Source organism: Anomalospiza imberbis, chromosome 3 (assembly GCF_031753505.1).
Source record: "Anomalospiza imberbis isolate Cuckoo-Finch-1a 21T00152 chromosome 3, ASM3175350v1, whole genome shotgun sequence".
Taxonomy (NCBI): domain Eukaryota; kingdom Metazoa; phylum Chordata; class Aves; order Passeriformes; family Viduidae; genus Anomalospiza; species Anomalospiza imberbis.
The window spans coordinates 29,371,618-29,395,349 of record NC_089683.1 but is presented as its reverse complement, the minus strand read 5'-3'; the positions used below and the strand labels follow the sequence as shown (position 1 = coordinate 29,395,349).

Sequence of the window (23,732 nt, the reverse complement as noted above, 5' to 3'; positions counted from 1 at the left end):
GTCCAGGTATACAAATAGAAAGGTCATTCACACAAATGGCATAATTTGGATCAGTGATGCTCCTGTGCCTTCAGATGCACAGCTTGCCAGGGATATATCAATATCTGCATGAATGCTTGTTCCAGTGAAAATATGGCACTCCAGCCCATACTTTGGGCCTGCAATATACTTTAAATTTTGGCTCAGACCTGTTCAGAGGTACTAAGATGAACCAAGAGTATAGGAATGGAGTGGACACAGGCTAATAATTAAGTTCAAAGTGTCTAAAATGGTTTATAAATTATCACACTTTACACTAGTGATAGCTTAGATGTTCCTGAATAGTCTGACCTTAGGAAACAATGATGTTAGACTGAAGAGAAGGGCAATTTTGAGGGGCTTGAATATAGCCTAATATCAATCTCTGTCGGTAGAGACTTCCTTGTCAATCCCATAGCAACAAAAAAAGATGTAAGTTCAATCATACAATTAATTAAGGTGAATGGGTAATTGGAATGCAAAAATGAGAAGCTGAGCACAAGCAAAGGGGGAAACATGTTCTTAGGAACCACACTCAGCTCAGAGAAGACCTGTTTTTTTATAACTGGCCAGCAAAGTTATCAAGAAGCTGCCTATTTTGTGTATTATATATTACAAAATACTCAGCCAGAGTCTGTTAGTTTCCTTTACATAATCTGACAATAAGTCATGTATCCTACATGTCTGGAATGTTCTGGAGCCTTTCTGTCTCTTCAGGTCTAATTATTGGTGTAACAAGGCCATCATTGAGAATGAGTGTTACTGAAAACTTGCGTAAATGCAGAGTCAATGAGAAAAATGCTATTAAAATCTCAGAGAATGTTGCTTTCAGCTCCATCATGGCAGGCACTATTTGACACAAGATTTGTTTGCTCCCAAAGGTCAGTGAGCCAATCCTGATCATAGTCATACTGTGCCCTCCATCCGACCCCCCTTCCCCATCCCCCAAAAAAGAAAAAAACCACCCACTGCAAAGCTAGGAAGTAACAAGTGTTGGTCAATTATAAGAAAAGTTCAAATTCAGTAGATTGCTACCTTTTTGGTGTACTACCCCTGACTTTAACCTGCTGATTCATTTAATTTTGTGAAAGGATATTTATAAATGTCAATATACACTCTTTAGGTTAAACTTCTGGGTGCAGACTCTCAGTTCCATGCACAAAGAACCCATGCAATGAGGCTCTTTTTGTAAAACAAGTGGGAGAACAGAACCTTACATGCTTTGTTTAGAGGCACTATGCTTAGTATGGTAAGTACTGCTAATTGGCTGGGAGATTAAATGGTAAAAAAAAAAATCAGATTTGTGAAGTCTGCTTTCCCAATTTAGTAGCAATAGTGGTCTAAATGGATCAGGTCAGGAGCAGAAGAACTATTTCCCAAATAAATGCTAGGAAACTCCCAATACTGGTAGCATAAGCTAAAACTAAAAACTGACAATTGTTTAATACACTCCAGATCAAAACTTCATGATTAGATCTGAAAACTGGCAGCAGTCCCTCTAGTGTTGCATCGCTCTGGGGAATGGTTTTCCTCCCCAGAGACCCCTGTAGCTGTAACCATGTTAGTTTAACCCTTCCTTCCTTTCTAGACCCAATTGCCTGGGAGCCAATTGTCCCTTCCTGAACAGGAGGGTAGATAATGCCCTGCTCCTCCATTGTTCGCTCTCTTGCTCATGCTCTTGCCCACTCTTTCCTCTCTTGCCCGCTCTCTTTCCCTCTTTCCCTCTTCCTCCTATGGAATAAATGTCTTGGACAATATCAGGGTTAAGAGCCTCTTTTGGAATCTTTTGCCTTAAACATGTAATATTTTCCTCCAAAGCTCTCTCAGATCTGGGCTAGCCTTGTAACTCCAGAGGGCTGCGGGGAAAATTATTAACACTCTAGGTTCATCTGGACTATAGAAACTAACATGAATGAACTTTTTTTTTCACCTAAAAATACAGCTTGTGTCAAAAGTGAAATATATACTGGAGGGGAGGAGTTGTGGTGGGGGGCAAGATACTGTCAAGGAATGCTCTTAATTTCAACCAGCTGTGTAGATAAGCCTTCTCAGAACTGGAGCCTTTTCAGCCACATACTACAGTTATAGGAACACTCCTGGCTGCCTTCACAAACAATTTAATCACATATTAAATGGTGTGCTGCAAGCTAGGATGTTGGGGTAGGATACCCCCATCTAACCCCTGGATTAGGACAGTCTAAGCATCTTCCTATCACACTGCATTCCCTGAACTCAATTGCTATCTCACTGTCTTTGTGGCAGATTTTCAATAGTTTATTCAATTTGCCCCCTCTAATAGCACATGGAAAACACATTCCCAGACATGTCTTAAGTCAGCATCCTCCAATAAATTTTAAGGAATGGAGTGTGAAAGAAAAACATCCGATATGTTGACCTATAATATAAGAAATTCCAAGCTACATAGCATAAGAATATCATGGTAAGCATTACAGAAAAATTCAGAAAAGGCCCAAGGAAAGGACCAACTGGCCTGTCCTAGAGACTTGCCAATGTCAGATTCTTCTCTCTTCACAATTAACAGTTTCAGGTAGAAGTGCTGCCAAAGAATATATGGAGGTCATATTTCATACCCTCCTACTGATGATTGCAAGGATGATTCCACCCCACGGGATTCTGTCCATCAGCAGTGATGTACACACGTGATATGGAAAAATTCTTGTCAGATTATATACATGCCTTCTGTATAGGGCATGGTGACAGGGCTGGGGAGGCATGTGCTTCCCAGGCAGGTAACCTGTGCTCCACAGAGTTGATGAGGTGACCCCAAAGTGGGGAAGCTGTAAGAGGCCTGACAGGGAGCTCACACACAGAGCCAAATACTGACCGATAAAGGATCTACCCTGTGCTCAGGCAGATTCCTTTAAGGAATAACAGAATCCATATAATTCCTATTTAAGAAAGATAAGCCAATGACAAGGCTTGAAAAAGAGAATTCAAGTGATATTTTACCTTTTCACCTTTCTCTCCTTTGTGGCCTGGCAAACCAGCTACTCCTGGCAATCCTGCTTCTCCCTGATTTTAAAAGAAATAAAAAAGTCAACAAAGCAGATCTAAAATGTATTTGGTTATGTTTCCTGTCTTTGTCGCAAATGCCTAAAAAAGCATATGACTCAATAAATATGGTGCAACACCCAGGAGAAATATTAAAAGAAAACAAACATTTTGTAGAATATAATTCATTCTCAAGTAAAAATATTTACACTAAATATAACGCCTAAATATAATTCTCAGTTTTACCATGGTACTTCTTTGGGTGTATATTCAAACAATTAAACCTTACTGACATCTCTAGCTTAACATTAAATCCAAAATGTACTGTTTCTTAACTGGGAAATACAATGTAAGTATATTACAATACTGCAAACCAGCAAGATTTTTTCATGACTGAAAAAGAAAACCAAAAAGAAACACCAACTGTTTTTATATCCAACAGGATTAAACAGCATGATGCATTAAAAAGCAACAGGAAAACTTTATACTTTATTTGGAAAGCAGTAGCATCTCTGTGTAGATTCTTGCTGCATTCCTGGAAGCATGTATATTTTGCTGGCATGAACAGTCACTGGTGATGAAGTTGTAGCTAGTAACCTCTCCTCATGTGGGCACTAAAAAAAAAAAAAAAAGATTTTCTGGTTTTTGGTCCCCTTTGGTTAACAGGTAAATACCATCCAACTACTTGTTTTAAGTTATCTTCTGTTTTAATACTCCTGTACAAACCAAATACAGAAAGTGACAACAATTTCCAAACAGAGAAAAAAGCTGTAAAAAAAATAAATTCTAGATATTGAGGTCCTTCTGTACTAAAATTGATGCCAGATAAAACTGATATAATTGTCCCACTTCTTTCTTCCAAAATACAGAGGAATAAAGAGGAAAAAAGTCTCCCAAAATTAGAAGTAGTGAAACAGAAAATGTCCATGGGGAGAAAGAAAAAAGATAGTACTGCATAGTCTCATCCTCTCCTCTGCCCTGCCTCTAAGTGCAAAATATAAAAGTGAATGCTAAGAAAAACTTTTTTTTTTTTTTTTGGTAGTTAAATACTTCTGGCATAGATAGTTGGAAACAAACAAAAAAGCTCTGGAGCCAAGATTTACCTGTCTCTGACTATGAGAACTGAGTCAATCTGAAGAAATACTACAGGACAAGCCAACAGAACCTGCTAAATCTCAGTAAGTCTCATTAAGATGTAATGAAGTTTTTTTTCGAGCCTTCTGTCAGAGAAATTCCCACAGGATTTTCTGCTTAGCATAGAAATTTGTATCCAAGTATAAATTCCTTCCCTTAAATTACTCAAAATGTAGCTGTTATAGTGGGTAAGGAAGTTGTGAAAAAAATAAGTCAGAAAATGTAATGCTAGTTTTAATATGAAAGTCATTAACAAGTAGTCCACCATTACTTACATCTTAAACATAAGACATACAAATGAAACTGCTGGTGCTTTTAGCTAAATAGATGCATGAATATCTACATGTTATTGATAAAGCCTATTGTTCAGCTTTTTGTGTTCATATATAATTCAGGTTTGTTTTGTTCTTGGTTTTTTTGCTACTGTGTCATAACTGCTCAATAAATTCTATTTCCAAGCACAAAGTAGAACATACAGAAATTTCATTTATTCCACTTTTGCGTAAGGTTATGCATTCAAGAGAAAGTCTGCATCACTATCAAGAATATATTTAGAAATATAGTTAAACCATTAATCATTGTTAAAACTGAAATATCCCCCCTGAAATTAGACCATGTTTCTTTCATGCTTCTCAGCACCAAGCAGTCTCATGCTCTTTGTTCTTGGGCAGATTTTTCTCTCTCATTCAGGTACACTTTCCCCTATCTCTTTGTAGATGTAATCAATCAGTCCTTCTACATGCTCTGGAGTTTTTTTTTGCTGACAACCTTGGTGGTGATGGCACTGTCCACTGTCTCAGAGGAGCCTGATCTTACAGACTACTTACAACTAGCAGGCCAATAATTAAACACAATGTCTTTCTGAGGCTATTTGTGGTTTGGTTGGTTTTTATTTTGTTTGGTTTTTGTTTTGTTTTGTTTGGTTTTTTTTTTAATGGGTTAGATTGAGCAAAATAATTACATCTACAACTTCAAGCTATGGTTCTACTGTGTGCCAGTTTACACTGATTCTTGTCTATCAAAACAAGAAAGAAAAGTAAACTCTTTAAATCAATGTTTTCCCTCGTGTTAAACAATATATACACATCAGCATGTGCATTCTAAGGAAGAAAGTATTTCATAGGATCATCAAGGTTGGAAGAGGCCTGTAGGATCAAGACCAACCATCAACCTACCACTACAATTTTCCAGTTATCAAAGACCCATTCCTCCATTTTAGTGTACTAAAATAAAGAAAACTCAACACCATCCTATTTTCCTTCTCTTACACTGTCATGCAGACTCTTTCATGGGCTTTGCTTATATCATCTGTAAAGCTTCACGAGATGCAACTGTCACTGAAATGGCCTCTGTTGTTGGAAACCGTTCTCAAGCCATTGCAGTCATTTGTTTCCTACTCTCTGAGGCTTCTTCAGTTATTAATTAGACATTAATCAATGTTAAGGAATGCATTTAAAAAGCACTAGCAGCACCTAGTGCCTTTTGCTGATGTTCCACTGTACCATTTATTTAGGCAGCAAAAAACTATGCACCATGACTCTAGATATGGAATTCATTTTTAGGAGGTAATTAAACTATCACCTCTATTGAAATTTTTTACAGCTCTTTAGCAAGAAACAATAAAGCAATTTCTTTTGTATTAACATTTGAATTTTAACAGATAACTTACCAAGTCTGCAGATATTTCACAACATGTATCTTCTGTTGCAAGTTGTGAATTACAATAAACTGCTATGTGGTGAAGTTCAATCTATTAAGGAATACAAAAGAAATTAATATGAGGTGTAAAAAATTATGCGTTATGGCATGCTTTTTCTTATTTTGGGCTAGTAAACTTTCTCTTTGAAACACTGCATATTTCTGAAATGCTAGAGAAAGACAAATCCAAAACAATTACACAACTCCTCATTCAAGGAATAAACTATGCAGTCTATTACTTTGATGTAAATCACATTTTAGATTTCATTTATTTTCATGTAAGTTGCATCCATCTCTATTGGTTTGCTATATTACACAGGCATTTTACCCTTGTAGACATCCTCTGCAAACCTTCTTTTTAGGAATGTAATTTTCCTCTTCAGGAAACTAAAAAAAAAAGGTTTGATAAACTCTCTATCACATGCATCTATTGCTTTGGAGAGACCTTTGCCTGGACATTGCCACTAAATCACCTGAAGAGCAAAAATCACAAATTCTGTATGTAAAGCTTTTGCTTCAGAGATTTGTTTTGGGTGGATGGAACAATGAGAAGCAAGTAAAATTCTAACTAGCTATTCTTTTCCTCATATTCCTCTTTCTGCATCAGTTTTATATCCTCCTGCAATGTTAGCTTGCAGTTACAATGAGCTATTTTCCTCTGGAACCCTACAGTGTACATAACATCGCTGAAGCTTTCTGATGGTCACTAAAAACCCCAAGGCACATGTTTTAAACCTGGTAGCTGCATGTCACGGGACTTAAAACAAACTGATATTTCCTGAAGATTTCAAATTACTTGCTGTGCTTTCAAATTACTTTCCTCCTTGCGTGAGGAAACCGAAGAGAGCATCCCTGGGACAGAAAATAGCCCAGAATATTATGGGGTTTCCTTGGGTAATTCTTGCACCAAAGGCTGCAGGAAACAACCTCTGGCCACTTCCTAATCCCTCCCTTTTGGATAAGGGAGAGACAACTGTGAACAGTGTGCCCCTATTTCTACATAGCTGAATTACTCTAGAAGACCTCAATACAGAAGTAATCCTTAATTATTTTGTGTCCTCCCTTTATCAAAGACAAAGTGTAACAGACGACTGATACTAACCTATAAATAAATCTTATTAAAAATGAAAGAAAATAATTAGGACTGCAAGTTACCTTTAAACATAGAAATAATATATCAGTGGTAATTAGGTGGCTCTTTCTTCAAATTAAATACAGAAAAACAGACTCCTTAAAGCAGGACTGAGTTCTATGCAGTTACTTTGGCAACAGTTTTGTCTTAACAGATGCTACATCATTGAACAATGTTTAGAGAAAAACACTTAAGGACTTCAAATTAAGAATACACACTCAAAAATAATGACTGGGTTTGAACATTTTATCTACATGATTCTTTACAACTGTGTTAGTAAAAGTGTGGCTAAAACATTATTTCAAGTTATCTGTTTGTTCTTTCATACTACTCACATCTACAGGCTTATCATCCGCAGCACGAGAAGCAATCAGTGTCCTTCCCTGCAAGTCAATGGTGAATTTTTCATCAGTCTGCTTTCTCTCAATTAAATTACAATCCAAATAGAGGGAAATGATCCCTGACTGCACGCTAATACCAAGCTTATGCCACTGCCGATCAAACAATGGATAAATTTCTCGACTCTTAAAAGTGTAGTGCAGTATATTTCCCTGAGAGGATTTGGTCATATACTCCACCACCTTTTTTGTACCATCCAGGAGGACAGAGATCTGAAAGCAAGGCAAAATAAAAGAAGTGGTTATTTAAAAGTTATAAGGAAGAAGCACATAGATAAACTATATATAACAAAAATATCCCAACTACATACACTGGGGAAGAATCATATTATAAAGCATTCTTCTATGTAACTTGGTAAATACATACCAGCTATAAATCAAAACATGCATTTATTCTATTTTGCAGTCTAAACTGAATAGATTTTGCTAAATTTCTGTCATTCCTGCCACAAATTATAAATTATTTCAGAGCAGTCTGTCTATTTCATATAAACTTTAGCTAAATCCATTAATGGAACATCCATTATTACATGTGCCATATTACATGCGGGGAAAAAAGAAACTTTTTGAGGAAATAAATCAAGATGAATCTAACCTCAGGTGTGTCATACTGATTTAAAACTTGCCATATATACCAACGCTCTTTCTTGGTATTTCGCCGTACACGGAACGTAGCAACCAGAGAATATTCTTCAGGAAGCCCATTTGGAAATACTTGCCTGGAACAGGAGGGAGGAAAAAGATTTCTTGTTATTCTTATATAAACAAGCATTGCTTAAAAGGAATTAACAGAAATAATACCTGGTGAAAACAAGAAGCCAAACACTTGCTCCCACTCATACATATTCACAGGCCTCAGCATTCAGAAGTGTTTCTTCTCAAAAGTACAATTCAGTGTTTTTATAAGAATAAATGACTGGAAGTTTTGTAATTAGTTTTTATTCTAATTTTTTTAGCATCTGTGATTAATATAAATAGGAGTCTAAAACGAAATGATGCAAAGTGAATGTCCCACATGAAAGTATTTTAAAATATGTCTTTTCCCAGTTTATTGATTGGGATACTTGAATAAGTTTTGTAGAGGATTTGTGGAATAATCCCCATCCTCGGAGACTTTCAAAACACAGCTGGATAGGGCTCATAATAACCTGATCTAACTTTCAAGTTGGTCCTGCTTTGAGCAGGGATTTGATCCAGTGACCTCCATGGGCAATGACACGGACGTCTTGAGCATCAGAACAGTTGGACTTTAGCAAGCTTGAAAAAAATAAGGAATGTTATTTAGAACAAATGATTTACTATTGTTTGATTTTGTTATTACTTTCACATCTAAGATGCGCCAATGTCTCCAAAAAAGTCTGACCTATCACAGAGTGCACCTCAACACCACTTCCATGAACCCTTTGAAAAGTTTTTATTTCACAAAAAATGAAATCTCTACCTCACTCTACAGACTTTGGTAACCATGAAATATACACTAATTTTGTATTAAATAAATTAGGATAGTACAATCAACTTATTTTATTTGAAGCGTCTGTATTTCAAATTTTTTTTTTCTAAGACAGAAGTGAGAAAATTAAAACCAGAGATCTCTACACAACACAGGAGCAGCAAAAGTGTTCACATTGCTGTTTGCAATCAGCTAGCCATGGTGCAAAAAACATTCCCTGGATCAGAGCTCAGAAAACATGACCCCCCACGCAGCAGAAAAATTTCCTTCATTTTATTTCCCACAATCACATGAAGCAAATGGTTTAATTAAAAAAAAATACTCATGGGATTACAAATATACAGCAATGTGCTATAAAGCTTTTCTTAAAAACAAAACAAAATAAAACAAACAACAAAGGTGGGGGCAAAGAAAGAACAAAGCATTACAGCTGATGAAACAATAGCCCCACAAGCCTCCTGGACATTGTTAAACTTAGGAGCTCAGGAAAAATGCCTCCTGTGCAGAGAAGCCTGCTCTAAATCCTGCCAAGGAGCTTCTTTATGGACTAGCACCTATTTAAGTCCCTCATGGAGGAATCACACTTCTTTGGCTTATTTCCCACAGCTGATTCCTGTTTTATCCTAGGACCAAATTGGCTGCTGTCCCACATTGTTAGTGGACCCATATGCTGTTGTACAGCTATAGATGTCAGAATGTCAAAAGGCAAGGCAAAAGAGAATAGGCTTGGCTGTACTTAGACCTAGATTTCATACTTTGTATTTCAAATATAGCATAAAGAACATGCTTCATGATTTATATCTTCACTGGGCATGAGTGTGTGACTGCAGAACAATAAACTGTCTGGACATGGGATCAGCCCTATGATTTCCTGCACCCCAGGCAGGCTAAGGAGATGGTATCTCAGGCTTACAGCTGTAAGCTGGACAGGATATCTGGCACCTGATGTGGATGGGAGCATTTGATTAGCTCTCCAAAATCAATTAACTTTCCCAGCGAAGTTCCGTATTGGGGACACTGGGGAATTCACATTAATGGACAAAGGACAGACAAGTATGGAAAAGAAATGATCAGAAGTCTTCATCAAATGAAAAAAGGGGAAACCATGACTGTTACTATAGGCCTGGAAGACAAGCAGAAGCAATCTTTGGGCAAGGTGGCACTATTTTCTACACACCCCCACCCACCCTCCACTCCATCACTTTTCACTGCATGCCTTCCTAACACTTTCACAGCCATCTAGATGTATGACAGTATTAAGTCTTCTAAAATTGTCTTTCTTTCAGAATTTTCTCAAAAAAGCTTGGTTGTGTGAGTCCACGTGATATAAATTTACCTTCCTTAACTATTTACCAAACCATTCAGGAAACAAAAGAAGAGCTAAGGTATGGGCCAGCGCTACAAAAACCAGCAGGAGCTCACTCTAACTACCTTCCCTTACCTTTGAGCTGACAAAGAAAACTGTATTGAGAGAAGTGAGAAAAGCAGACAACATCAAATTAATTCTTAAGGACATTACCAATTTCAGTGAAGTCAACTAAAGAGGCAAGATTTAAGCAGAATTGGACCAAGGGTGAATTCAGTTAGATTCCAAAAATAACTTAGGTAGGAAAGTACTTCTGGAGGTCAATAGACTTAACCCTGGGCTTAAAGTAGGGACAACCTGAAAATTATATCAGGTTACTGTAAGTCTTGTCCTGCTGAGTTTTGGAAGTATCTAGAATGGAAATTATTCCATAATTCTTTGGGAAACTTGTTCCAGTATCTGGCCAACAAACAGCACAAATTTAATAAACAGCTACCATATACCAGAGATATAACTTAACAGAAGCAGCATCTTTATTTTGAGAAAAGTTATCATTGGTGCCTACATGAAAATTCCTGGGTGACCAAAAAATCGTTAACAGATGCTTTAAAGTATACATTTGACAGTCAACCCTTATAGCTAGATGGTGAACATGAAAAGGAACAAAATGATGGGATGAAATATCCAGAAAACCAGCAGGCTATCTGCTACCACACCCAATTTCCCCTATGCTCTTGCTCCCTGAATGGCTTCAAGTGACTGTAAAAGAATAAAAAAGCATGCATGAGCATTGAAGTGACTAAGGTACAGATGATTATTAAGACACTTCAGTGATACTTAAGTATTATTACTATGGCATCTTCTACTCTGTAAAATCAGTTAAAAATCCTCAAAAACAGGCAGAGTATGTACATGTTTTAAACAATAAATATAATGATATTTGATGAGAAAAATAAAAGACCAAAAAGAAAAATTAACATAAAACTTCATGTTGGAACATTAGAAAAGCCAAACCAAAATTTCATGGAATATTGAAATTGAATTTGAAATTCAGAAGTTCTTTGAACGTTTACTATACTGTTTCATCTGATCACATCTAGAAACATTTAAAACCTGAGAAAACTTACAAGGTATTATGTACAGGGTGAAAACAATAAAGGAATGGCATTAAATGTTAATAAAAAATTCAAAAGCAAATTGTTCCACACATCCATAACCCAAAAAGTACTCCAACACAGAGTATTTAACCTTTCCACATGGCACAGTATAAAAACAATAAGAAAAGGAGAGACAAAAAGGGTGAAGGAAACCTACACCAAGCTCACCTCAATGTCTACATATGTACACACAGCACAGAGAACATGAACTTAAGGTAGTAAATCATGATGTCTACACCAAAAGCAGTAAGAGAGATGACAAGTTTTAAGCAAGTTATAATGTTACAGAAATATGGGTAGCAACTGGTAAGTGCAAATTTATCCATAAAGACAAGACAAAAGAACTTACAAATTAACACAGACAAGCAGATGAGGGTATCCTTGACATCTGATCTCTCAACCAGATGCCTTTTTGGACAACAGTGTCTGAACAAAATTATATCATCAGAGTTGGGAGCAAAAAGTCTGAGCTCTCCATGGAAAGCAAATATCCTTTTCAGTGAACAACAGTAAAGTTCTCTCATTCTTGTTTAATTTCCTTACCAAACCAGACATCCTTCCCAGATGATTACTCAAACTTTTGAGGCTATTAAAAAGGCGCTCTCTTCCTCTTCTACACTCAAAACACTCATGACTGCTGTGGTTTGTGTTGAATCCAATGCTGTCCAAGCTTACCGTGTGTGACTGAAGCACAGTCAATGGCTTAGGTACCTCTAGGGACATGGGCAACATTCTGGCATCTCTACATACATCTTTGAGTCACAATGGAACTTGGGTGGGAGTTACATGCCTGTCTGCTTAAGCCATAGTGCTTCTAAGCATGCCTGGAATTTATGCCCAGATGCCAGGGGAAATCAGTTGTCCAAAATTATTCATTTTAAGTGCCACTAGGAGTTGGGTGGTGCTTGAGAGTGGGTAATTTGAATTATTCTCAGACTCAGGCACCCAGAGTCTGATTGAATTACACTTTAGGTGGAATTTCGACAGTTTGATTCTCTCCCTCTGTCCATATTGTCAGTAGTATATAATAAAAAATTCAAGTTGACAAATGGAGCACTGTGTTCTCAAAGCAAAGCACACCCTTGGTGGAAACTACTGAAAACAATAGCAGGAATTGAAGCACATGAACTGAATACAGAGGTTTGAATTTACACCACCCTGGTCTGCTGGACTGAGATGTACTGCAAATTACAGAGGCCTCAGCCGGCAAATTGAGAAGACCATCAATAGCCAGCAGGAACATTCCCATCAATACAAGGTTTTAGATTATACACAGATATGTTACAAATCCATACATTCAGGTCTTAATGTTTCACTGGTTGAAACATGAGGCAGATGCAGCCAGAATGGTAACAAACACACATGTTCTTGCAACAACTGTGTGCCACTTGGTCAAAGCATATGTATACACAGAATTGCAAAAGCTTTTTTGCTGCATTCTCCTCCTTTTTACTGCATCAAATGTAGCCATAATTTTTCCTAAAAACAGGTGTATACTATGACTGTACATTATGAGGTTACCAGAAGAGCAGTTACAAGAATGTTGCATGAACATTACCACTGTATTTGTGCATACCTTCCACTGTTTATTAAGATTAAGTATAGAATGATTTTTGGAAAAATATTTTCTTTATTCATTTGTTTCCTCAAAAGTTCTGAAATGCATATACCAGCTGGAACTCCTAGTGCTAGCATACTAAAAGAAGTAATTATGAATGAATTAACAATGTATTCACTATGCTATAAACAGTTTTGATTCTATCTTTGTAAAGCAGCATTGAGTTACCCATATCAAATTTAGTAAGGCAATCCTTTATTTACCTTTTGTTTTTATTTTTAAAAAAAGCACTAATGGAAAAGCAGCATCTATTTTTGAATCCCATGAACTCCAATTGTTCCATATCGAATGAGAATACACTACAGTATATGATAAACTTCCGTATTTACAAGTATCAATGAAGCCTCCAGCTTGCTGTATATCTTCCAAGAAGAGAAAGATGAGCCAACTTGCATTTCCTGAGAGTGAAGTGAGACATGTTTTGAGTTTATGACAAGAGATATCTTTTCCAGCTGACATATACAATTACCTGGTGTATGTCACTTGTAACACGACAATGTTACAATAATTTGGTGACCAGAGCTCAAGGAGTTGGTTTAAAAAACTTTCCTGTGTTGGGTAATGATTTATTTCATACTTCATTGACAGAGACACCAAAGTGTTAGCTTTTGAATGTTTGCAAAGGGTTTAAACTCAGATCTGTTATGAATAAAAAAGTAAAGCTCAGGTGGACAAAGTACAAAAGTCTCCATATTATTATTAATATTTCTACAACAAATCGGTATGTTTTTGATTCTCAGTTTTTTACCTAACTTGATTGATACAACAGGACAACAGGAATCAACTACCTAGAACAATTTACCAATCCCTGCCTAGAAAATGTATTTCAAATTATTTTCAAATAAAAGCTAAGAACAGCTGTCTTTTCTGTCAGAATAAGAAATAATTTCCTCCCCATCCATCTTCCTCAAATCACTTTAAGATGCACTGTATAGTTTCATGTTACATTAGGCCTCAAGTTGTTTTCATACGACACATTATATGATGCAACTGAAGGGAAACTATTCAGACAGCTTAAGAGTTATTAATTACTTAGGGAGAGCTCAACCCACTCATGAAATGTTCTGCTGAAAGCAAAGCTGCAGATTATTTTAACATTGAGAAGAGGGATTTACCTAATATTTCATATACTTTGGCATTCCTTTGCTTTCATTTACAGAACAGGTATAGGTTAGCTGACTCTTAATGTACAGGTTGTTCAGGAATTTTTTGGAGTGAAAGTCATTTGTATTGATATCAAAATTTTAAAGGGCATTTGAGAAAAACATTTATTTGAAAGAGGCACAGAAATACCAAAACCATTATACCTGTGCAAGGTACTTTTACCCCAGGGTTTCCAGCAGTATTCAGTATCCTTATTTACAGGAATTACTGGTGAACTCCTGGCCCTAAAGAAGTCAAAGGTGAATCTTCCTTTCATTTTAAAGGAATTGTCTGCTTTCCAAGTTTAGCCAATTTCTGTGTAGTTTAAGTTTTCTGGGAAAAAAACCCAGCAGTAATAAGAACAAGACAATTAAAAGCAGTAATATATAATAACAGATATTGGAAATACAACATTTTTTCTTCTCTTTTTCCTAAGTAGAATTTTGCTGAATTTTGATGATGTTTTTAGAAATTTCAGGTCAACAAAGAATTTTGGAGTCTTATGTTGTGGAAGGCAACTTTCAGCATTTTTGATGAAGTTTCACACTTGGTGGTTTGAGCAGCATGGGGCAGAGGGATATCAGAAAGTGTTGTCCAGTTCCATGATTCAGGGAAAGCAGATGGAGAGGAAGTGTTTTCCCCATGTGAAAAAACTAGAGACCCATGTTTTTGTTTCTTTGTTCCCCATCTCTCAATTTGTTTGTTCTCTGGTCATCTAAGCAAAAGAAACACACTGAACACGAGATCTGTGTTCAGTGTAAGTAGTGGCAACATCCATTTACACTGAAAATATGAAAATAACCAAGAGAAAATAATGTTTTGAACTCCAATAATTTCCTATTGAGAATTAGGCATTAGGCTCTTTCTAGATATATACCTCATTGTGCTTTCCCTTTATTACTGGCATGTAGAACTTGAGACACGTGCATCCCCATCCCCAATTCTGTAATATGTTTCTACTTCTGTGTCTCACTGTAGGGTCTGAAACCACCCTACACTCATGAAAACGTGGTCTTATTGTTCAGCATGAACATCTCAGAAACCTTCAGTGCTTTTCCTTACTCAAAACCACACTAGTAAATCGACTGCCCCTAAAGAGAACTTCACTTAGGGTCTGACATTGCTCACAAGCAGCACACAAAAAAAAAAAACCAAAAAAACCCCAAATCCCCCCCTCCCCAAAAAAAAAAACAGAGCAAAATTTTCTCTTTGGAGATTAATAGCAGACTCTAGAGAAGTGTGATGATCTGTCCTTTCCTTCAGTGGGTTTGTGATTGTCTCCAAAGATACAGTCTCTGTTAAAAATTTAAAACTAGGATGTGCTTAAAAGAATGGCAGGGATTTAAATTGTCTTCAGCTCATTCAAGAATTGAAACAAGATTTTGGCCTTTAGAGATTATGCAAAAATGCCACTTTTCTGTTCTAAATATCCTAAAATCAAACTGTGGATAGCAACCACCAAGAGAAGAGGATGAAAATTTAAATAGTTTAAGAGGACTTTGGATATTTCTTTCAACATCCACCCATATTTTTACTTTGACATTTTAGGAGCTGTTTTCTAACTCACATGACCCTTCTAGTTAGCTCCCAGAAATGAAACAAACACAACAGGTCTAGTTATTATTCTGTTATTTGTCAGACTCTGAAGTCAATGACATATTAAGTTCTTATGCTAAATATGATTATCTACAGTGGAATGAAATTATTCAGCTGATCAAGAAACCTTCTGATGATGTTAATGAGAAAAATTATGGTAACCTATGGCTGGCAACTGACAGAGAAAATCGCTCTGCACACATTTTTATATGCTTCCTACCCTATTGTAGGAAGCAAGACCTATTCTACAGTATTAAATATTTCTATATTTAAGTGGTTGCTGTTGTCTGGAAAAGTAGAGAAAATTCAAACTACAACAGACAATTTGTCCATTGGAGGCCATGAAGACAGAGAGAAAATGCACTTCCTACTATGGAAAGGAGGGATGACATCAGGAATTATTTAGCTTATATATCCATATAATCTTCTCGATAGGAGGAAGAAATCTAAGTATCCATTTGTCCTCAGACATTTGTACAGATACATAGGGACACTAACTGCACAATGGTCTTGTTAGTTTGATACAGAGGAGGGTGACTCAGCTCCAGCAGAGCTTCATGCTGAGACTCACACCCTTTTACTTCTCACGCTGGGGTTTTGGAAGGCACCTTGTGTGTTCCTGCATGACATCATGCTACCCAACCTAAAAACGTTGTTTCCATAGAACACTCAATTTCTTCCTGTTTAGTTTCCACTCAACCCCATCCCAAACTTCTGGTAGCTTTTTACAATGAACCAATGGAACAAGTACTAGTGAAGTGAACTGCTGATTACACTTGGAACAGGCTCTCCCTTTCCTTCCCGGGTTCATTCTGCCAAGTTCTAGACAACCCTGGCTGATGGTAAAGGGCAAACCATCTCACAGGTCAGCATCCCTCTTAGGAAAATGCTGAGCACTCACAGTGAACCTAACAGCATGGCTGGCAGTGGAAAGGGAGAGCTAGGACTGCTGTTTGGAGTGCAGCTGCACCAAACTAAGGGGTGCTTTTTTTGCTAACCCCAAATAATTGTCTGGATAACTAGCCTCCTCCTCTTCAGCATGCAGGACTGCCTATAAATAAACAAACTCATTCCTGGCTAAAGTTGCAAGCAGGCTGTGCTAAGAAGTGCTTGAGAAAAACGGCAGAGGCAAGACCAAAGGCACCAGAGCCTACAACTCTGTTATAAATGGGTGTATCTACCTGCCTTGGTTCCAGTTGATCTCCCCAAAAAAGAAGGTGTAAGTAGTGAAGATTGAGTACCAACAGAAGAGATCTTATCTGAGAAAGAAAGGTTAATGACACCAGATAGCAGGTTCAGACCTGAAAAAGTAGCTGTCAGCTGCAAGAGTGAAGCTACAGGGAGAACATGCTTTTGCTTTAACACCCCCTACACACAGCATGACTAGCCTGCATATTTAAGCCTGGTCTTCTGCTTACACTTAGAAGGATAATTAGATAAATAAGGTGCTCTTTTATGGTATATAAAAACTGTGAACATTCACAAATTTTAAGTTAATCAGTAGGGAAGTGATCAAAAACCTATTTGCACCACATCAGAAGACTTACTAGGACTTTCAGAGACTGGAAATTATTTTTATTAAGTCTCAGGACTTAGACTGTATAATTAATGTCCAGTTAGAAAAACCAAAAACAACTAAACAACAACAACAACAAACATTTAAAAAAAACCCAAACCAACAGTATGTACATCTTAGCCTACAACTCTCACGTTTTCTTTAATAATAAGATTTTTTTGTAAGTTACAGATTAAATGGGGTTAAAAATAAACACAGTTTAAAAATACCCACATTGCTATCTGCTGAGTCATAACTGTATTTAACAGGATGGACCAAAGACCTGTGACTTGCTAACCCTGTTACTATCAGATCCAGCTGGGGAGTGTCCAGGTATTCCCTTTAAAGTGCTAGGAGAGAAACAAAAACCAAAGCTTATAAAGAGAGATGGGGTCTTGCATCTGGCTCAAGACAGAGTTGTTGAGAGGATACCTCAAGTAGTGATATGGATAAATCAATAAACATTTTATTTAGGTGAATTCTAAGCTTCATCAAAAGAAATGAAACACCAAACCCAACTTGAAAGAACACGAAATATGACCAGGAGCCCTTCTCAGACTGGGGAATTGGTCTAGGTGCCTTATAACCAAGCAAGGAATTTTGATATAGTAGGAATTCACAAACTTTCCTCAAAACAGTGAGGAAAGCTCACTGCTCCACAGCAGAAAAGCTTTGCATTAAACCAATGCATCAACTACAGCAACTTGAGGTTAAATCATCCATGTAATTTTCATGCAAAATAACAGAAATTGAATGAATAATGATCATCAATTTTTCAACAGTAAGACTGAGATTAGAATCCGTACTGCTGATGAAAATTCCAATAACACTATATTACCTAGTGTATGCATCAGACTAGTAGACAAAAAAGTAGAAATGCTACTACAGTAAAGAAAATATTGCTATTATCATCAATATTTTTCATTAAATAAAATTGTAACATTTAAGAATGCAATGAGATGAAAAAAATATTTAGGAAATTTTAAAAAGGAAGTACTTGGTTCCCTCATCACCCCATTACAAAACCTGCATTTTGATGAATTCACTCTTACCCCATGATTTACATGGTTGACAATGGAATTACATACCAAATACTATGGGGAACTATATTCTTAAGGAAGAGAAACTATTTACAGAATAGTTTATAATACAATCATAGAACCCTAGAATGGCTGAGGTTGGAAGGAACTTCTGGAGGTCATCTGTTCTAAGCCCCCTGCTCACACAGGATCACCTAGAGCCAGCTGGGTAGGAGTACACATTTACTTGTGTGTTAGAACAAAATCAGCATAAGCTTTTTAAAAAGGTGACACTTCATTGTGATTAAAATGTTAGGATGCTGTAAGAAATGTATTCTTAGGCATAATATGAATTCATATGACTATTTCTAACTTATTTTTAAGGAGAAAAAAGAAGCAAGGCTATGTTATAACTCTTTGATCTTTCGAAAACTCTAATTGGTTAATGAGTCATGACTTTACTTTCCATGAAATCATATCAGCTCTCTTGAATCACGAAGTGTTTTTTTAGTCCTCCTAACACTTTCACAACAAACGAATCTTAAGCTTATGTAATTTCCTGGTAGCATAGCGTATTTGTCTCCACATACTAACAGTAATGCAATTATTTATCGCTTTCCAAATTTAAAAAAAAAGTTCTCTGGAAAGAAAAATAGCCTATTAAAAAAAGAAATAATTTCAAAGTTTATGCTCCTTTTTAACTTAACAGATATCTGATGGTATTTCCTTTTCAGACCTTCAAGTCATCATATACAGCTTCACTACTAAAGTACTGCTAGAACTTAGATTTTATATTTAGTCCTTTTGTAATATATTTTCTTCCAATGCCTTCCATATGATTATCTTATTAGTTACTGTCCTTATCTTATATTGTTCGCAGTTCACATTAGAATATAATGCCATATGCTAAATATTCTAATTATCAGCAACTTAATCTCAGAGGAGGTATTAAAAAAGTCAAACAAACTACTGCAATAGAAGATTCACGTCCCAAACCCCCCTGTTTCCAAATACCACTTTTATCCATAAAATGAGTGAGCATTATCTTCTAATTCTGTACAAGTCACTGCTATATGTCCATCTTGAGCAAGAGCAATAATTTCATGCTGCAATTGCACATGCTGTACTTGAAAGTGTATTCACCACAGAGAGACCTCAGTGCAAGTATTGGGCTGGAATGGCACTTCTTCCCTGCAGCCTTGGCAAACAGGTCTTGTTATTGCATACACTCCTGGTGAATACTATTATACTTTTTGTTTAATTTCATAGATCAATTTAAACTGGCAGTCACCTAGTATTCTGAACTGCTCTTGTAAGAGACAGATCCAGTAACAGGAAACAAAGGTGTGTAGAGCCATGGCCCCTCAATAATGTTATTTGTGTTGTCACTTCTCAAGAGTGGTCCAAAGCAAACCCCACGTGCCTTAACCAGTGGATATTTTTGGGATATGCATTCAAAAGTATTTGAGTAAATCAATACTGCTCACCACAGACGATGAGCATACACATTTCTTACCAAACTCTCACAGAATCATAGACTCGCAGAATTATTAAGGCTGGAAAAGACCTGCAAGATCATCAAGTCCAACCTAGCACCACCACTGTGTCCACAATAAACCATGTTCTCAAGTGCCATATCCATATGCCTTTGTACACTTCCAGGGATAAGGACCTCACCACATCCCTGGACAGTCTGTTTCAATGCTTTACAAAACTTTCAGTGAAAAAAAAATTCCTAACATCTAATCTAAGCAAAACTCTCAGCAGAGTTCACAAAGAAAACTTAATAAAAGAGGTAAATCAAAGTTTATCAAGAACTTCAAAATTAACATTTTTAGTATAGCTGTATCAATAATTAGTATTCTAATCCCTAAAATAAAAGATACATGAATTTTCCTATGAAAATTAGAAGCACAATGCCATATTAGGAACAATAATCAATAAGTTATTCAAAGCCTAAATTATCATGCCCAATCCCAGAGTATTTTTAGGATTTTTTTTTAAGTAGAATTTTGAGGTGCTGGAACTAGTCATACTGACTAAATCCAAAAATAACATGATCTCTTGCATGTGGTTCAGTTAATATACCAATATCTGTACATCTTGTTTGTATAGATTACAGACCGTTTCTCAAGTTGAAGTTTATTAAATCATTCCAAGTTTTGAAATGAGTTTGTGGCATGACAAATATTCACTTGAGACAGGCAAGACTGCAATCAGCAAACTTTGTACACTTAGGACTGAACTCAAATTGATATCCAGACCTCTAAGTGAAAAACCCAGAGCATGGACCATACTGTCCCTTAAAAATCAAAGAAGTATTTAAAAAATGTTGTCAATTTATCTCCATAAACAAAAAAAATACTTCATAGCATGATGATAAAAACTGCAAAGAGCTAACCACATAGAAATACAAGAGGCCAAAAATCTTTCAGAACCAAATGAAAATAAATGAAAATCAGGGTAATGAAAAAAAACCACCAGACAGTTTCACATTGAGACAGACCATGAACTATTTTTAGATATAAAACCTAAAAACTCAGAAGCAAGGTGGGGGAAGGGTGTGATATCTCTATGACATATTTAAACAAAAAGCCCCAGTATAAGCACACAAATATCAGCACAAACATATTTTTGTAGGTGCAACTTTAGTTAAGAGGAGAAATGCCTGACAGCATAGCTAAAGCAAACTAGATTACACAGTGTTAAATCACAAAAGATAGAAAAAGAAAGATCTGATTTATTACAGGGTTGTTTGATGTTTTGGTTTTTTTCCTATTGGCTGATACATTACTTTTGAAACATGCGGCACCACTGCTTCAGCTAGAAAAATTATATGCATTTTATAAAGACACTTGAATCCTCTCAGCTCAATCAGCAAAACTGATAAATGATCTTTCAGTCTCCACATACACCATAATGGGGCTACAGTGCATCCTCAGCTGCAAGCATAATGCCCAGTACACATGATTGAATTCTGTGTGGTTGCATACAGCATGGCTGCAGATACCCACTGCTATTCTGGTTTTCCAGAAAACCTCATCCATACCGATTTTGCAACCGCGCTTTTGTTCTAAGACTGTCAAATGCAGATCTTGTTAAAGACTTAGATCTGCATCCTCCTTGTACTCATTTTTGACAGATTTTGCTTCAAAAAAGGTGGCCAAGATAAACCAAGAAAACACTGCAAAGATTTTAAAAATCAGCACATTTGGCAGGTAGTAAGAGGCGTGTAAACTTTTCTGAAAGTTCCCACACTCTAGAATTGCTTAAGGCTCCTTCAGTTAACATACTGGTAAATTGAACAACCTTCTTCAGAATTTGTGTCCAAGTTCTTGAACAAGGATCATTGAGAAGCATTTAGGTAAATTTCTCATGCTGAATCTGGAATTCTAATAACACAACAACTTTGTCTTGCAATTGTAGTATCTATGACAATCTATGCTTTAGATTTTGCTATCGTAAACAAGAAAACTGAAAAATAGTTTTGGCATCCATATCAGATGAAATAGAAAGGAATTCCCTACAGGAATACATAGCAAAAGTGAAATTGCAGATGCTGTTGTTTTAATCGGAACACTGGGATTGTTTTCCACAGGGCAGGTTAAATCACTAAGGTTAACTCTATTCAAGGTAGAGTTTCAGGGTTTGTTTTAGCTAAAGGCAGTGCTCTGAGGTTGGGGGCAGTCTATCTTGTTCCTTCCCCACTGTAACTGCTGAGGTGACACAGCCACAAGGATCAGCTGCCAGCCTTGCTGAACAGAGAGGCTGATGCTCTGGAGGAAGTGAGATGAGGCTGAGAGGTGGGTGCTGTGAAAGCAAGCTCCTAATTTTATTTTCTTCCAAAAAATATTTTTGGCTTTATTTATTTGGATTTGTTTATTGCCTGCTATGAGGCACATGGGATTCCACAAGAACACTGCTTGTCTCCTGCACACTCTCGCTGTGGAGCAGTGCCCTTAAAGTACACACCTGACAAAAGCCTCTTCCTTTTATTTGCAAGTGCTTTACAGCAAGAATATCATCACTAGGAAATAAAAGGAAAAGGATGAAGTCTGCTTCATCCAACAGTGTTTTACTAGTTCAGCTGGTATGACTGCTCCACTAAGTGCTCCACTCTCAGGGGAACACACTACAGATCAAAGAATTCTAATTTGTTACAGTCAGTAGCTTGATTCAAAAAGATTTTCTAACTCTCTGTTCCCTCACAGTGTGCTTTTAATCTAAGTGCTATACCTTTTCAAAGTTACTCTTCCCCTCTGCCACCTCTGTCTTTACCTTTGCTTTCCCAATTCTTTCTGCATAGTAAATTACATGTTAAATTGTAGGATGATCCAAACTCAATATGAACATCAAAATCCATTAATACCTGAATGTTGAATTTTATAAAAATTGCCATATTTCTTGTAAATTTTCAGGTAGAAACAAGCCCCAAAATGCAGAAAGACATTGACAGGTACTTATTCATTAAAAGAAGCATTGGTCTGTCATTTTACATGGTAAGAAGCCCCATTTTTCTCCTTAGTTGTGAAATTAAATAATTGGTATTTATGAGGTAGGTACAACACCAATTTGTTCTTTCAACAATAATCACTGTCTTTTCCTTCTTTTTAATTTCTAAAATAGATTAAGTGTTGAAGTTTCTGGAAATAAACACAAAATATGGTATTTCAGCATAAAAGAAAGTTTGAATCACTACAGCTTCTGATCCACTACTTTAAAAGACCCGAAGAAACATCAGAATTTGTACTATGTTCAGGCTCCCACACTCTGAAAGCAAATTCCAAAGGCAAGGCCTTTTTCTTGCAAATACCCTGCAACCAAAATACCAGACATTTCAGTCTTAGCATTGTTGGCTCCAACTGCTCAAATGACCTCAAATAAATACATGATATAGTAAAGGAGAGGTGTTTTCTTACATAACCATCTAATATTTTAACAGACCAAAGGCTAGCAGGATTTTGTGCAAGCACAGATAAAAGCTGGTTTGAATAATTGTAACTACTGCCTCAAAACTGGGATAATACCTCACTGCCATTTTCAGTCACACTTTAAAAGTCTTCAATGAATTGTTTTGGAAACCAGTGATTATCACACGTATCTATTCTATATGATTTATAAGAATAGGTATAAAACTTCCAAAAATGCTTTTCAAGAAGACTGTTGAAACTATTTCTGCTGTTCAAAACAAATGCCATGTACAAAAATAATAAAAAGTCATGCCTATGAGGACCTTCATGGAGAGCTGAAGTTTATGAAAGGAAGCCAGTATTTTTTAGTTTGGTGAAGAGAGTGGTCCCAGCAGACACAGACAACAAAGCAAATGGTTGCAAAATCACATAGAGATAGGTGGCTTTGGGAAAGCAAATTGCTAGCTATGAAAAGGCTTCTAACAGTGAGCACAGAAACCCTCTCACTTGATGGCAGCTGTGCTCTAGGAAAATGGAATTCCCTCCACTTTTTTTTTGCAATTAAAAAGGTTATCACTAAAAACAA

At 36.6% G+C, this 23,732-nt stretch overlaps 1 protein-coding gene across 1 annotated transcript in view; it reads right to left on the bottom strand.

Annotated features, from left to right (window-relative positions):
- The window catches only part of COL19A1 (collagen type XIX alpha 1 chain), a 177,183-nt gene that overhangs the window by 137,777 nt on the left and 15,674 nt on the right, over positions 1 to 23,732 (bottom strand). The window contains exons 5-9 of the mRNA XM_068183754.1: positions 7,988 to 8,111; positions 7,330 to 7,605; positions 5,834 to 5,914; positions 3,519 to 3,644; positions 2,989 to 3,051 (exon numbers count right to left, since the gene is read on the bottom strand). Of these exons, the coding sequence (XP_068039855.1) occupies positions 2,989 to 3,051; positions 3,519 to 3,644; positions 5,834 to 5,914; positions 7,330 to 7,605; positions 7,988 to 8,111 (670 nt within the window). The remainder of the gene's footprint in view (positions 1 to 2,988; positions 3,052 to 3,518; positions 3,645 to 5,833; positions 5,915 to 7,329; positions 7,606 to 7,987; positions 8,112 to 23,732) is intronic.